Genomic DNA, 15,288 nt, shown 5'->3' on the forward strand with positions numbered 1-15,288 from the left:
CGTACCACACCACAATCTATCTGCAGCTGCCCCCCCCCCCCCGCACATGCTGCTGCTGTGTGATACATACGGTAATTGAATCGACTTAAATTGAGCATTTCAATTAAATGCTGCACATGAGATCCCGCGAGCTGATTACAGCCCAGGGAAGCGGAGAGCTCCATCTTCATATAGGTTGCATTAAGGCACCAAAAAGGGCAAAGGAACATTTCCGAAAAGGCAGCTGAAGGTCAGACGGTGTTGTGAATATATGAGAGAGCACGCGCAGTCACTGTGCCTCCGTGTTGTCGCGCCTGTAATGGGATGCGCCGTGTAATGAGTCTCTGTTAAACCCCCGCGGTTAAGGGGGGCCCTGCACTCGTTTTTTTTTTCCTGTAAGCGGACCTCAGGAGAGGCTGTGTTTACATGCCCGAGTGTTGGCAAATTGCTGTCGCTGAATAATTTTGACCTCTTCCTCTTTAATGAAAAATATAAATCACGGGCCTTCCTTAAAACGAACCTTGAACCTGCGATTGTCTGAAATTAGTTTATTTATGTTTACGTTATCGTATTACGCTGGACGGAAAAATGTTAATGCACGCGAAATGACCGATGCAGTTACAATGGAATTTGTGGCACAAGCAGCGCCATAGACTCTTCTCCAAATTTTTAAACACGTAGATACGTTTTGGGATAGCACGAACATGTTAGCCGGCATGAGACTTTGATTCCTCCCCCCCTCAACCAGTATATATACGGGGTAGTATCTCTTTGAATTTATCATTTACTTGATACAGCAAGCGTGCTGTGACGGTTCCACCTGAAGACGGAAGCTTGTGTTGCCTCCGAAACGTCGTGATTTTTATTTCATTTTTTATTTTATTTTACTTTTATTAATTTTAATTTTTTTACCTACGTGACTTTACCGAACAAAACCCAAGAATTTGATTCGCAAACTATTTTTTACAAAGTAGACATGTGCTGGAGTGTTCTAAACCAAATGCATTGCAAGTGGCATGAGTGCAGTGTATGTCCCTCTCATTAGGCAAAGTCTAATGCCTTTATTATCGACTTCGTTACATGCTGCAATAATGAAATGCAATTGCTGCTGCGTATATTTCACATTAACAAGCTTAGCATTAAGCAGACAGTAAAATATGGCACGCGACTTTCACATTGTTTGTGGAAATAAATTAACAAGTTACAATTTATGATTACTGCAATAACAAAAAAAAGATAATGGTATTTAATAAATGAGTAATGTTTCCATTATAGAACGGATAACAAACTCAATAACAATACGTGTCCCATTCAGACGTCCGTTAATGATCATAATAGGATTGTGCGTTCATGCTTGCGCTTGTCCCATCAATTCTAATTTGAAAATGCATAAACACAAATATCAAGTGGCCACTCCGGATAACGGGACAGAGCCTGCTACCGTTGGCGGGTGAGAAAAAAAAACACCACAATTGTGAAAGACTTTTGCACCAGAAGCAGTAATTACAGTATGCGTGCCCAGTAATTGATTAGCAATTGCGGTGCACAAAGGTAACACCTCTATAATCATCAGGTAATTACAATGCTATTGAAGTAATTAAGCTCTACGTTTTCGGTCTCTATACTGAACGCAACAATCCAGAAGCTATGCTGGTTGGGTTTTAGCCTTAATTTAAACTCTTCAACTAAACAACAATCACACTTTTTTTTTACCAAGGACTAGCTTTGCCACTCATAGTGATACTACGATATATTATATATGATATAAAAACATTTTTAATCACATCCTGTTTTGCAAAATATCAAATCGTATTCACTGTCGCCCATTTTCTTCTTCAAATGTAATTTCCTGATGAAATATACGTGAAATTAAATAATTTAAGTTCTAAACAAATACCGTCATGATATATTAAATTAGTGCAATACTCAATGTGTTCCTGGAATAATGATAGCTCCGCAGTCATATAACTTTATTTCAAGAGTTTGAATAATCATTGTTTGTATGAGATTGTAAAGTTGCATTTTTCTGCGTATGTAGTGCGAACAGCAAGCTTTAGTTATACCGTAATTCCAGCAGAGCACGCAAACGATACATAAATAAGCAAAACACAGTGACAAAGTAACGTGAAACCGATATTGCGAAAATTGTCATTCCTTGAAATGTATACCACCCCTCACCTGTTTTTTTTTAAATATATATATCACAGTAACACATAATTTGATTTATTTACGTTCTCTGAAGTAGGGTCATTTCCCAAAACGTCGCCTATTAGATAATTATTTTCTTTCTTTAAAGGCCACGGTGTTATTGACGAATGTGCTGAGTGTGTGTGTTAATTATGCCTGTGCATCACTGCCAATGCAGCAGCAGCATCACCAAATAATTCCGTTTCATATTATTCGTCATTGTCCACATATACACAAATAAACGCATCAATCATTCTCATTGCTATGTTTATGGGTGTCCGCGTGCATTGTTGATTGTCAAATTGTCATGGTTTATCAAATTTTAATTGCTGAGGTTGATAGTTTCCCTCTATTTACAGGTAACACATTTTTTTTTTAGGTTACAAGTCGACATGACAACGGTGTGCCATCACGTAGCGAGCCTGGCAGCTTTCGTGCGCATCTGGATGCACGTTTATAATACGTTTACATAAGTGACCATTCGAGAGTGAAATTACACACATCGAACACGGCACCAGTGAATCTTATTAAAATGTATAATAATGAATCATACAGCTCGAGTATTAAATGCAAAGTGGGGATTTTTTTGTATAACGCGTGCTGCATTCATTTGTCACCAACAGGTAACTGCATATGCATAATGTGTTCCCATCATTATCAGATAATCACCAGCTAGCAGCAATGGGCTTGTCCTTGTGTTCTCCCCATTTGCTTGAAAGAGCTGCCACGGCTGATCAATGGCTTTATTTTCAAGCCGCCACGACTCGCAATGAGGATGTGATGAAAATCCAGTTTGCGCTGATCGTTACATCGCCCACCACATCGCACTTTTTTTTTTTCTTGAAGGTGCGGTGTGACCAGAGAGACAGGCAGGGAGAGCCCTCTGTGCGAGACACCATGACATTGTCTCTGAATATCCACGTGAACTGCCCTTCTGATATTAGGAAGCCACTGGAGCGATGCACTTTTAAATCATCTAGATTGAAAACTCATTTATTTCGAACTACCTTTTGTGTTTAGGTTGTTGCCCTTCCCCTGCACCTCCTGTTGGCATGGTTGGCTACATACGGTGCGAAAGAAATTCAATCTACACACATTATTTAATGAGCAAATATCCGATTTTGGTATATCACCGAGTTTCATCATCATAATCATCAACGTCATCGTCAAAACGAACAGTCGCGATGGACTGCACACTCGCCCCATGTGAACGATAAAGACCATGGTACACAAAGGACACTTTTAGGCCAAATTTGCCGCTGGCAGTAACCAGTATAGCTAAGCTTCTTCTTCTTCTCGTGTCTTGCCACCACAGTCATAAGTGTATACACTATCGGGCACGTGATAATGTGGCCCGTGTGTAGCGCTGTCAAGGTCCTCCATGGTACACAGCTCCTGAGCTATCAGATTATGATCTTGATTTGAAGCTTTCGTGACTGCAGGAATCCATACTCTTTGGTTCTTTCGGTAAAGTCACGTAGTTAGAAATAAAATGAAATAAATAAAATTTGCTTTATTTTATTTGTATTTAACTATTCGATTACTCGACTGATGGTCGGTTCAATTACTCGACTAATCGAACAAAACATGAACATAGGTGGGTAAAAAAAAGTCTCACCTTTGTCCTCATGTGTGTCGCTGGACGAGAGGTGATGGGCGGGGGCTTGGTGACATCATCGGCATTGAACCCCGGTATAGCCATGCAGACTGTTGGGGCCAGTGCTGTCAGCGAGCACATGTGAAGAATGCCAGCACAGCACACAAAACGTGCGGTTTAGGCCACTCAAGCAACACAACTTCCGTTAGCCAGTGTCGATATTGTAGCTGGCATTCACGCAGGGTTCAGTCAAACTCCGGAGAGGTCCAGGACCACTTCAGATAATCACCACTGATATTTCCTCCAGCCCGTTATTGAACTCGGGTTGGTAGCCAGTGCACACAAAGACAATTTTACAGACTTTTGGGACGATGCTGTTAACGAGCGCCTATGAAGGCACACGAGGAGGAGGAGGAGGAGATGGGTGGCCAGCACCATGCCGAATGTTTCCACACTGGCTGAGTCGACCTAGGTGGAGGCTCAGGATTGGTACAGGTGATCGTAACTGTTGGTGGTCGTCAGCGGGAATCGAACTCAGGTCGCCGGGTTCCAAGCCCACCAGCACACAAAAAACACACACGCCCATGCAACTTCTTGGTTCTTTCGGTAAAGTCACGTAGAATGGAAATAATAAAATAATAAAAATAAAACATAATGAAATCATTCTCACGACGTTACGGCCACAACGCAAGCACATGAGGACGGCTGCTTGCGTTGTGGCCGAAACGTCGTGAGAATTATTTTATTATGTTTTATTTTTATTATTTTATTATTTCCATTCTACGTGACTTTACCGAAAGAACCAAGAAGATGAATCTCTGCAGTCACGAAAGCTTTAAATCGAAATTTAAACGCCCATGCAAGTTGCTCTTCAGGCGAAAGTTTGCACCTGTGCTCACTCATGAAGGCAGGTACGCGCATAATGAGGGTTTAATGTGTTTTTTTACCATTGTACATTGTCTCAAGCTGTGGCTCTTTGATTATCTTTATTATGCAAAGTGAAAGCATCTGCTTACTATTAGCGAGAGAGATGCAGAGTCATGTAATTGTTTACATCACATGTGCCAAAATCGATGTTTGTAATGGGAAGCGTTTAAAAACGTTTAAAAACGCTCACAGACGAATGATATTTCATCGCAATGTCAAAGTAAAGTCAACATCGAGGTATAACAGGATTGCAGCCCACAGAAAACTGACTATAATTGGTTTATTCATTTACACATTTACAGAGGCATAAACACACACGCGTCTTACAACAGACACAAATGAATGCAACATTTTAAAGATGAATTCGAATGGTGTATGGCCTGGGAGTGGGCTTTAAACACCCCGGTGTGACTCAAGAAATATTTCAGACTTTTTGTTTTTTTCGGTAAAGTCACGTAGAAATATTTAAGACATTGCAAAGGGTGGTTAAGAGATGAGACCAGCGTGAAGACAATGGTTATTTTAAAGGGCTTTAAACACCTTCAAATATATTTCCTTATTTTGGTTCTTTCGGTAAAGTCACGTAGAAGGGAAACAATGAAATTGTAGGGGTGTCAGGGGAAGGATTCCCACCAATAGATGGGTTAGGGGGAGGGGTGATCGAGGTGATATAAGGGGAGAACGGGCGGGAAAGGGGGGCCTTTGGCGGGAACGGGATTGGGACGGCTGGCGACAGGTGTGAATGGAAGGAAAGGAATAAAGGACGAGACCCCTGCAATCTCGTGTCGGCTCCTCTCTACATTTGGTGGCAGCGGTGGGATCCTAATGGCTACAAAGAAGAATCCTCGCGGGAGGGAGCCGAGGGAGGAGGAAGCAGGGGCCGGGGATCCTTCACATCCTGGGCAACAAGGGGGCCTGCTGTCAGAAGCAGCAGAAGGGGGCCCGGATCGCCTGGAGGATCGCATGGAGGACCGCATGGCCCGCGTGGAGAGGGCGCTCCAGGAGCTCTTGCAGAGGCTCCCTATGGGGGGCCCGCCGGCACCGGGACCCCCACCCCCACGCGTACTACGGGAGGAGAGGCCACGGGAACCGGACGCCGACCAGCCGGCCGGGCAGGAGCCGCAACCAACCTCGTCACGCCAGCCGCCGCCGCTCCCGCCAAAACCCCCAGGGCTAAACACCCAACACGGAGAGCAGGTGGCCGGACGGCCGCGTCGGCTGGGGCCCGTCGACAAGTTTGTGGCTGAGGAAGAAGATTGGGAGGAGTTTGTCCGCCGATTCGAGGCTGCCTTCCACGCTCTCGAGTGGACAGACGAAGAGGCCCTACGAGCGCTGCCATCTGTTCTGGGCAAAGAAGCACTCTCCTCTTACACCTCCCTTCCCTCGCACAGCAAGTCCACGCTACAGGCGGCCTACGAGGCTTTGGGGGAGATCTATTGCCCGGCGGAAGGAGCCTTTAAACGGTTCCAGGATCGCCAGCGAGGGGCTAAAGAATCCCCTTTAGCCTACAGGGGGGCGCTGCTCGTGTTGGCGAGGAGAGCTTTCCCTCGCCTGGCTGAAGAAGCGCTCGAGGACCTCGTGGTCGAGCACCTCATCGCCTACGCTTGCCGCGCCGGCGTTGTAATGCCCGTAGTGACGCCGGAAGAACGCACCTCGCTGTGGGCTGCCCGGACCATCCAAGCCCACGAGCAGGTCATGGGCCGGGCGCCACCCGTGGGCCCGGTGGCTGGCGCGGCGGGGGGGAACAGCCCAGCCGTTGCCGCGGCGCTACTTGGTCCAGCGACACTAACAGCCGAACCTGCACCGTCACCACAGGCTGCCGGTGGGGCATCTGGGGACGGACCGCCGACGTCTGAGACGGAGCCATCGCTGCGGGAGGTGTACGCGGCGATCCGGGGACTGGCGGAGCAGAGGGACCAACCGCCGCGTCGCTGGCAGCCGCCTCTACAACATCGCGCCGAGCCCCCCCGACGCAACGCCCCGTGGGTCTGCCACCGTTGTGGTCGCGAGGGGCATGTGGCGAGGGGGTGCCGCACGGAGCCGGAGGCCGCCAACGTCACCTGGAACCTGCCGGGGCCGAACGCCGACAGGAGCCAGGCGAGTGACGCCGTCCCACCCGGCCTCTCGGGCGGGCCGGGTAATTACACTTCCGACGCCGCGAACTCACCGGGAGTCTCCTCGGGGTGGGCGCCGGTGGTGTCGTTTCCCGGTCCCCGCTGTTCTGGTCGGGGGAAGGGGATAGCGCCGGGGCCTGTGGTCGCATCGCGACCCGGAGTGGCGTCGCGAACGGACGTGACGTTGCGTCCGGAAGTGACGTCGCGGTCGGAAGTGGTGTCGCGGATCGCGCCGGGAATTGCGCCGGGGCCGTGGACCGCGCCTGGAATCGCGCCGGGGCCAGGGACCGCGTCGGGGATCGCGCCGAGGCCGGGGACCGCGCCGGGAGTCGCGCCGACGCCGGGAGGGACGTCGCGGACGGAGGTGACGTCGCGGGCGGAGGTGACGTCGCGGGCGGAAGTGACGTCGCGGCCGGCAGCGACGTCGATGCCGGGCGTGACGTCGCGCGCGGGCGGGGTTTCGCGGGCGGGCGTGGGTTCGCGGGCGGGCGTGACGTCGCGGGTGGGCGTGGTTTCGCGGGCGGGCGGGGTTTCGCGGGCGGGCGTGACGTCGCGGGTGGGCGTGGTTTCGCGGGCGGGCGTGGGTTCGCGGGCGGGCGTGACGTCACCGGCGGGCGTGACGTCACCAGTTACCTGCAACGCCGGCGAGTTGCCAGGGGCAACGGCCCGGGGGCGGAGGCAGCCCACACGATTGACATTGCGCCCTGGAGCAATTCCACGACCCGCCTCACCACCGCTTTGCGACAGAGCGAGACGGAACCAGGGGGACCACGCCCCCGTGACAAAGGAAAGAGAGGGGCTCACGGGAAGGCCCACCCCCCAGTCCCCACCGCCCCCTGCAATGGGGGGGCCCCCCCACACCACAAGGGGGGCCCATCCTACGTCACCTAGGGGGGGCAATTTGCACTACATAGAGAGCCCAGCCCGCAACCCAGGGGTAAGCCCACACTATGTAACAAGGGCGCGTTCACCCTGCTGGGACGCACTCCAAAGGGAGGAACCCCATCTTCAGTCCATCCACACCCATCCCCCATCATTTCACCATGCACCACAGGATAACGAGACGCCGCCTGGTCAGTGGCCGGACTCAGCCACACAATGGAGGAAGCTGGCAAGGCGGGTGGTAGCGGCCACGTCAGGAACCTCGGTCCTGGTCGGTGAAATCGCGGGAGTGTCGGCACGTATCTTGGTCGATACGGGGGCATCAGCCACGATCATCTCGAGCACCATGCATGAGATGCTGCCGGATAAAATCCGACCTTTAGTCCCCGTCAAGACAACGTTCATTGCAGCAAATGGAGGCAGCATGGGCTTCCTGGGCCAGGTTGAAGCCCCGATACAGATTGGGCAGCTTTCGGTAGCAGGACCCATCCTTGTCTCCGCAACGTTGCCCGTACCCTGCCTGTTGGGGACGGACTTTCTGAGGCGGATGCCAATGAAAATCGATCTGGCCAATGGGCGGGTGGAAGTCCAGGGAACGCATCTCCATTTCCTAAAGGCGGAGGGGGCCAGCCGGGGTGTACCCTACGTGCAGGCTCTGGTCAGTAAGTCTGTCTCCATTCCCCCGGCAGCCCAGATGCTGGTTCCGCTGCAATATCGGTCCCCCCTCGTGACAGCCCGACCAGACTCACCCATCCTGGTGTCTCCGGCGTCAGCGGCCATGGATCGTCATGCGCTGGTGGGGGCCGAAACTATTGTACAGAGGAACCAGCATCTGTTCATTCAGGTGCTGAACACCTCCGATAGAACAGCGACGGTGCAGGAGGGAACAGTTCTGGCCCACGTTAGTCCCTTGTCACTAGGAGCCCCAGGGACAGAGCCCGAGCTTGTAGGCAGCATCGGCCAGTCCGAGGACAGAGGGGCCAAATCGTGGATGGACCAGCTGGCGGGGCCTGAGCCGGGATTGCCGCCCGACCAGAAACAGCAGCTGCACTCGTTATTGCAGGAGTTCTCGGACGTGTTCAGCCGGGGACCGTTCGACCTAGGGCGCACAAATCTGTCACAGCACCACATCAACACGGGAGATGCCGCACCCCTGCGCCAAAACACATATAGAATGAGCCCAATGGAAAAAGGGCACATTCAACAAGCGGTGCAGGAGATGCTGCGGGCCGACATAATTTCTCCATCCTCGAGTCCCTGGGGGGCACCGGTGGTCCTAGTCAAGAAGTCAGATGGGTCACTGAGATTCTGTGTGGACTTCCGACGCCTCAATGCCGTCACGCTGGCCGACGCATATCCCCTACCACGTATCGACGACTCATTGGATGCACTGGCGGGAGCAAAATTTTTCAGTACGCTGGATTTGTTGTCCGGGTTCTGGCAGGTCCCACTAGACGCGGACTCCCGGCCTAAAACAGCATTCCGGACACCACAGGGCCTGTTCGAGTTCAACTGCCTGCCTATGGGCCTCCAGACGGCGCCGGCAACGTTCCAACGCATAATGGAGTTGGCCTTGGCAGGCCTCCAATGGGAAACGTGCCTCATCTACCTGGACGACGTCATTGTTTTCAGCCGATCATTCGAGGAACACATTGACCGATTGCGTCAGGTGTTCCTGCGGTTCCGGAACGCGAACTTGAAGCTCAAGCCGTCGAAGTGCCACCTTATGCAGTCGTCGGTACGCTACTTGGGCCACGTCGTCAGTGAGTCGGGAGTGGCTACAGACCCGGAAAAGACGGCCTGCGTGAGGGCCTGGGCTGTTCCCACAACGGTTCCGGAGGTACGCCGGTTTGTGGGTTTCGTTTCTTACTACCGCCGGTTTGTGCCCAACTTCGCAACCATTGCCAAGCCCTTGCACGTGTTGACGGCGAAGAACCAGAGGTTTTATTGGGGCCCTCTGGAGGAAGAGGCATTCCAGCAGCTGCGCTCACGTCTGACAGATGCACCACCATTGGCCTTTCCGGATTTTGGCCTCCCCTTTATCCTGGACACGGACGCCAGCGATGTGGGCATCGGCAGTGTTTTGTCGCAAGTCCAGCAGGGTCGGGAGGTGGTTATCGCCTATGGTAGTCGCGTGCTTTCATCAGCGGAGCAGCGCTACTGCGTCACACGTAGGGAACTCCTGGCAGTCGTTCACTTTGTGCAGCAATTCCGACCCTACCTGTATGGTCGCAAATTTACGGTCCGCACTGACCACGCGGCCTTGCAGTATTCGCTCCGCATCGACCAGCCTTCGGGCCAGCTGGCCAGATGGATAGAACGCCTGCAGGAGTACAGGTACCAAGTAGTGCATCGCAAAGGGACCAGACATGCCAACGCAGACGCATTGTCCCGACTGGTGCCCCAGGGCCCTTGTGCATGCACCACAGGCGGGGCACGCTGCAAGGAGGCGAGGCCGGAGGGGACGGTCATCGCTCCTGTACGCACGGCGGAGGGCGCACAGGGTGAGGTCCAGCTGACCGACCACGACCTGGGGCTGACCTTGGACGATTGGAGACGGCTACAGCTGGAGGAAGCCCCACTGCGAACACTACGCGCCTCAGCAGAGGCAGGGGGGGAGGAGTACATCGTATGGGAGGATCTCCTCATGCGATGGGACCCGACAGGGCGCCGGCGATGCCTGGTAGTTCCGGAGTCGCTGCGTCAACAATTGGTTATGGACGTACACGGCCGCCAGCTGCTGCACCTGGCAGGGCGGAAGACACTGCACACATTACAGGGTCGGTACTTTTGGCCAGGTATGACCGCTGACGTGCATCGATGGGTCGCTACCTGCGTCGAATGTGCGCGGCGAAAGCCGCCACCCCGGGTAAGCCGGGCGCCCCTACAGCCCATCACGGTGACCAGGGTCAACGAATTGGTTGCATTGGACATCTTGGGACCGCTGCCGGTCACGCCACGGGGAAATAAATACCTGTTGGTCGGAGTCGAGTACTGCACGAGGTGGCCGATGGCGTGGGCCCTCCCGGACCAAACGGCACAGACCATCGCCGATGCCTTCGTGGGAGGCTATGTCCTTGATAAGGGGGCACCGGAGCGGTTGCTCACGGATCAGGGCAGGAATTTCTCCTCACAGCTATTGAAGGACGTCTGCTCTATCCTGGGCACTAAAAAGGTCCGAACATCTCCATATCATCCCCAGACCGATGGGATGGTAGAGCGGCTTAACCGCACCATAGCGGCCATGCTGTCCCAAGTGGTGGACGAAAACCATTCCGACTGGGACCTCCACATTCCATCGGTCTTAGCGGCGTACAGGGTGGCCCCACACGCGGCGACGGGGTTCTCGCCGTTTTTCCTGATGTACGGACGGGATCCCGTTCCGCCTATTGAGGTGCAGCTGACGGACATTCCGGCAAGAGCCGACGCATGGCCGAAGGCACTAAAGACCTCCCTCATTTATTTGAGAGAGGCCCGCCAAGCAGCCGAGGCCGCATCGGCCGCGAGCCAAGAGAGTAATGTACGGATACGGGAGAGGACAGTGACAGCCAAGCCCTTTAAAGTTGGGGACCAGGCATGGCTACACTGTCCTCAGGTGCCGGTTGGCCTCTCACCAAAGCTGCACCGACCCTGGAAGGGGCCGGTCGAGGTCATCAAAGCACTCCGACCGCAGTGCGTCCAGGTCCAACTGGGTAAGCGACGATGGTTTGTACACCCCACCCGCCTTAAGCCATACATCTCTCCACCGTCATCTTCACCAACATCACCACCAACATCACTGCCAACATCATCATCATCCCTACCCAGGCCAAGGTCGCCGACCACCACGCGCCGACCGGCAGGGGGTTCGGTGCCCTGTGTTCCCTTGTCACCTACAGCACCCCATGTGAGGCCTGACGGAGCGGCGGCACGAGCGGGGGCCGGAGAGACAGCGGCGCCAGGCAAGGCGACACCGGCACCACCGAACCAGGGACCGCGACGAGAGGGCCTTCGAAGGAGGGGGCCGCCACGGTCATCTGCTGCCTGTGGATGTCCGGGCTGTTACGGGATGCTGGCTGGAGACCTGGGCAGGCCGCGCAATTGATTTGTTGTGTTATATTGCATTGTAGGGTTGTGGGGGGGGGTAAGGGCTGTCGTCACTGTCAGTGGTGGGAGGCATGGGGAGACTTAAATGGTCCATGGGGGAGGCAGAACCGAGGACGGTTATTTTTTCTCCGGGGGGGGGGGGTGATGTAGGGGTGTCAGGGGAAGGATTCCCACCAATAGATGGGTTAGGGGGAGGGGTGATCGAGGTGATATAAGGGGAGAACGGGCGGGAAAGGGGGGCCTTTGGCGGGAACGGGATTGGGACGGCTGGCGACAGGTGTGAATGGAAGGAAAGGAATAAAGGACGAGACCCCTGCAATCTCGTGTCGGCTCCTCTCTACAAAATAATAAAAATATAAATCAATACAATTCTCACGATGATGATGATTGCTTGTGTTGCAGTCGAAACGTCGTGATAATTGTATTGTTTTCTATTTTTATTATTTTATTGTTTCCCTTCTACGTGACTTTACCGAAAGAACAAATAATATGAATCCCTGCAGTCACGACGAAAGCTTTAAATCAAAACATATATTTCCTTATCAAGATTTAATTTTACTTTTCGATGTATGTTTACCTTCCTTCGCGCCGTATTTTAGTCAACCGTGCTAGTCGGAGATGCTGCGGAAGGAAAAGAAACTCAACACAAAAAGCGGTTCTAAAGACATGAGTGTTTCAAACTAGATATAAAAGTACTCTTTAGTTCTTTCGGTAAAGTCACGTGGGTAGAGATAAAATAAAACAAATCACGACGTATCGATCGCAACACAAGCAATCTTCATCAGGTGGAGCAACCACGGCAAGAAAAATGCTGAAGTAAGCGAGAGAGCTGCCGTGGCAAGAGGTTATATAAGTAAGAAATTTCTAAAAGTCCATAGCTCCAGTGGCTTCCTAATATCGGAAAGAAAGAGCGTTCCAGACGGCTTTCAGAAGCGCATCTGAAGGCGCCCCATGCGGTGACCGCCTCTGTTCGACGGTCAGCCAAAAGCCGCCGATGCCAGGATGACCGGAGCTTGAGTGATGATGATTTATGTTCCTTGACGAGATCAGCGAGGTATCGTGGTTCATTTGCGGCATGCAACTTTGTTGCGTGGTGGGAGTAGCCCACATTTCAGCCCCACTACACACGACCTGACATTCGACGATAGTGTCGCTTATACTGGTAGGAACCTCCTGGTTACACCAGCCCACAGGAGATTATTGTGTCGGTCCGTCGTGCATCCAAAAATGAGAGGGTTGGGGCTGGGTGGAGATGGGAGGGTGGGGAGGGGGTGGGTGGGGAGAGTTGAGAGGGGCTGGGTGGGGAGGGTGGGGAGGGGCTGGTCACCCCGTGGTGCCCTTATAAAACTCAACGTTTAACCTATTCACGCCGGCGTGTGCCCGCCCTCACAGTCGGGCATATTTGCGGAATACACCACGCCGCCGTTGACCCTGGCCATTGACCGAGCAACCCAACGTTCCTACCAGCTCCCTCCGCAGGAATGTGTTATTTCGGGCTGGTTGGACAGCTTTGGGGTGGTATGGGGTGATTACGAAACTGGGCCGTGGTTTCAACTGCACGCTCGGGGAGAACGAACCAGCAACCTCTGGATTGCAAGTCCAGTGCACGAATAATTCAATAATGTATCAATCTTGACTTAAAGCTTTCGTGACTGCAGGAATTCATATTATTTGGGTCTTTCGGGAAAGTCACGTAGATATATTCAAGGAAAATAACAAAAAACTACGACATTTCGATCGCAACACAAGCGGTCGTCTTTTCCTGAAGACGACCGCTTGTGTTGCGATGGAAATGTCATCGTTTTTGTTTTTTGATATTTTCTTAGAACCTATCCACGTGAAAATGTATATCGTTGGGACACTGACGCACACAGGGGTGGGGTGAGGGGGGGTGAGGGTGGGGGGGGTTAGGGTGGTGGGTGAGGGGGGGGGTGAGGGGGGGTGAGGGTGGGGGGGGTCAGGGCGGGGGGTGAGGGGGGGGAGTGATGGTGGGGGGGTGAGGGTGGGGGGTGAGGGTGGGGGGGGGGTGAGGGTGGGGGGGGTGAGGGTGAGGGTGGGGGGTGAGGGGGGGGAGTGAAGGGGGTGGAGTGATGGTGGGGGGTGAGTGTGGGGGGTGAGGGTGGGGGGTGAGGGTGGGGGTGAGGGGGGTGAGGGTGGGGGTGAGAGGGGATGAGGGGAGTGAGAGTGGGAGGGGTGAGGGTGGGGGGGGTGAGGCTGGGGGTGAGGGGGGGGATACATGAGCTCGTGGGTTCGATCCCGACCCTGACGCCTGCTGTGTGTGTGGAGTTTGCGCGTCTCTCTCCCCCCGTGGTTGCGTGGATTTTTCTCTCGGCGCCATTCCATTTTTTCCTCCACATTTAGAATCAGCACGCGTTTCGAGTATTTGGCTGCTGTTCGTTTCCAAATGATAAGTCACTTCGTTGAGCAATCATTTGTGGCCAGGTCGCTTCTTAAAAATAACTTCATAGCTCAGTGGGCCCTACCTGGTAAAATAAAAAAAAATAGTTTAGTTTTAAAGTATCGTTTAGTATGCAATTTAGCATCTCTGTAATGGGCAGGTAAGACACGGGGCTTTCCAAACTCCGGTCCTCGCCACCCACCACGCTCCGTCTTTCACGTTTACCGATATAATTTTCATTCCAATACACATTAACTCGTTCCACGCTGCACGCCGCCGATGATTGCTAAACACGTCCCCAGGTTACGCTATGAACCTGGCGACCCGGGTTCGATTCCCGCTCACGGCTAACACCAGTGACGATTATCTGAACCGGTCCTGGGCCTCCCTTAGGTCGACTCAGCCTTAAATGAGTACCTGGTGCGGTGTGTAAACATCGCCACTGGGGAAACAAAGGCGGTCGGGCGTGGTGCTGGCCACCCACCCCCTCGTTCGTGTACCGTTCCGGCCTTCATAGGTGCTCTCGCTAACAGCACTTGCCCCTACAGTCTGTTAAGGCTATACGGGGGATCTTTGTATTTGTCTTTGTACACGCGTTCCACATAATGCAGACGACGTTAGTTTTTAAGCGTGCCACGTGACAATTGTTTAACAATCATCGGACATGTGGAGCGTGGAACGATTTAATTTGTATTTCAATGAGAAGCGAAGTGATTAACGCGGAAAAGCAGTGGCCCGGTAGTGGGACTGCAATTTGGGAAACGCTGGAGTAAGTCTTGTTACATGATTTTTTGTTTAACCTTTTTAAATTTGTCTTATTAGTTGGGGCTCGACCTCAACGGCCGCTTATGATGGTCCTGTCACTACTTAGGGACTCTCAAGATAACGGCTGTTGGTGGCCACTGCAGCACGTGAGGGATGGTAGGACTTTAACATCACAATGTCGACTTTTGGGAGACCTAGGCTCGTGCTATAAAGCATTTCGGCCCCGTTGTGTGACAAGGAGTTGAACCCAGGCCACCTAAGATAAGTGCAGCAACCACTACACTGCCCTCTCCCAGCATCTACGCGAGTGTACACCCAGAAGCAGATGCTCTCACTATTTTTACACTTACCGA

The 15,288-nt window shown here is 52.8% G+C and overlaps 1 protein-coding gene across 1 annotated transcript in view; it reads left to right on the top strand.

The window, feature by feature from the left end:
- LOC144931408 (uncharacterized) overlaps nucleotides 1-11,890 on the top strand; it is a 184,408-nt gene extending 172,518 nt beyond the window's left edge. The window contains exons 2-3 of the mRNA XM_078855215.1: nucleotides 6,439-7,168; nucleotides 11,565-11,890. Coding sequence (XP_078711341.1) covers nucleotides 6,439-7,168; nucleotides 11,565-11,576 — 742 coding nt within the window. The 3' untranslated portion in view covers nucleotides 11,577-11,890. The remainder of the gene's footprint in view (nucleotides 1-6,438; nucleotides 7,169-11,564) is intronic.
- The last annotated feature ends 3,398 nt before the right edge of the window (nucleotides 11,891-15,288 follow it).

This window comes from Lampetra fluviatilis, chromosome 4 (assembly GCF_964198595.1).
Source record: "Lampetra fluviatilis chromosome 4, kcLamFluv1.1, whole genome shotgun sequence".
NCBI classification, from domain to species: domain Eukaryota; kingdom Metazoa; phylum Chordata; class Hyperoartia; order Petromyzontiformes; family Petromyzontidae; genus Lampetra; species Lampetra fluviatilis.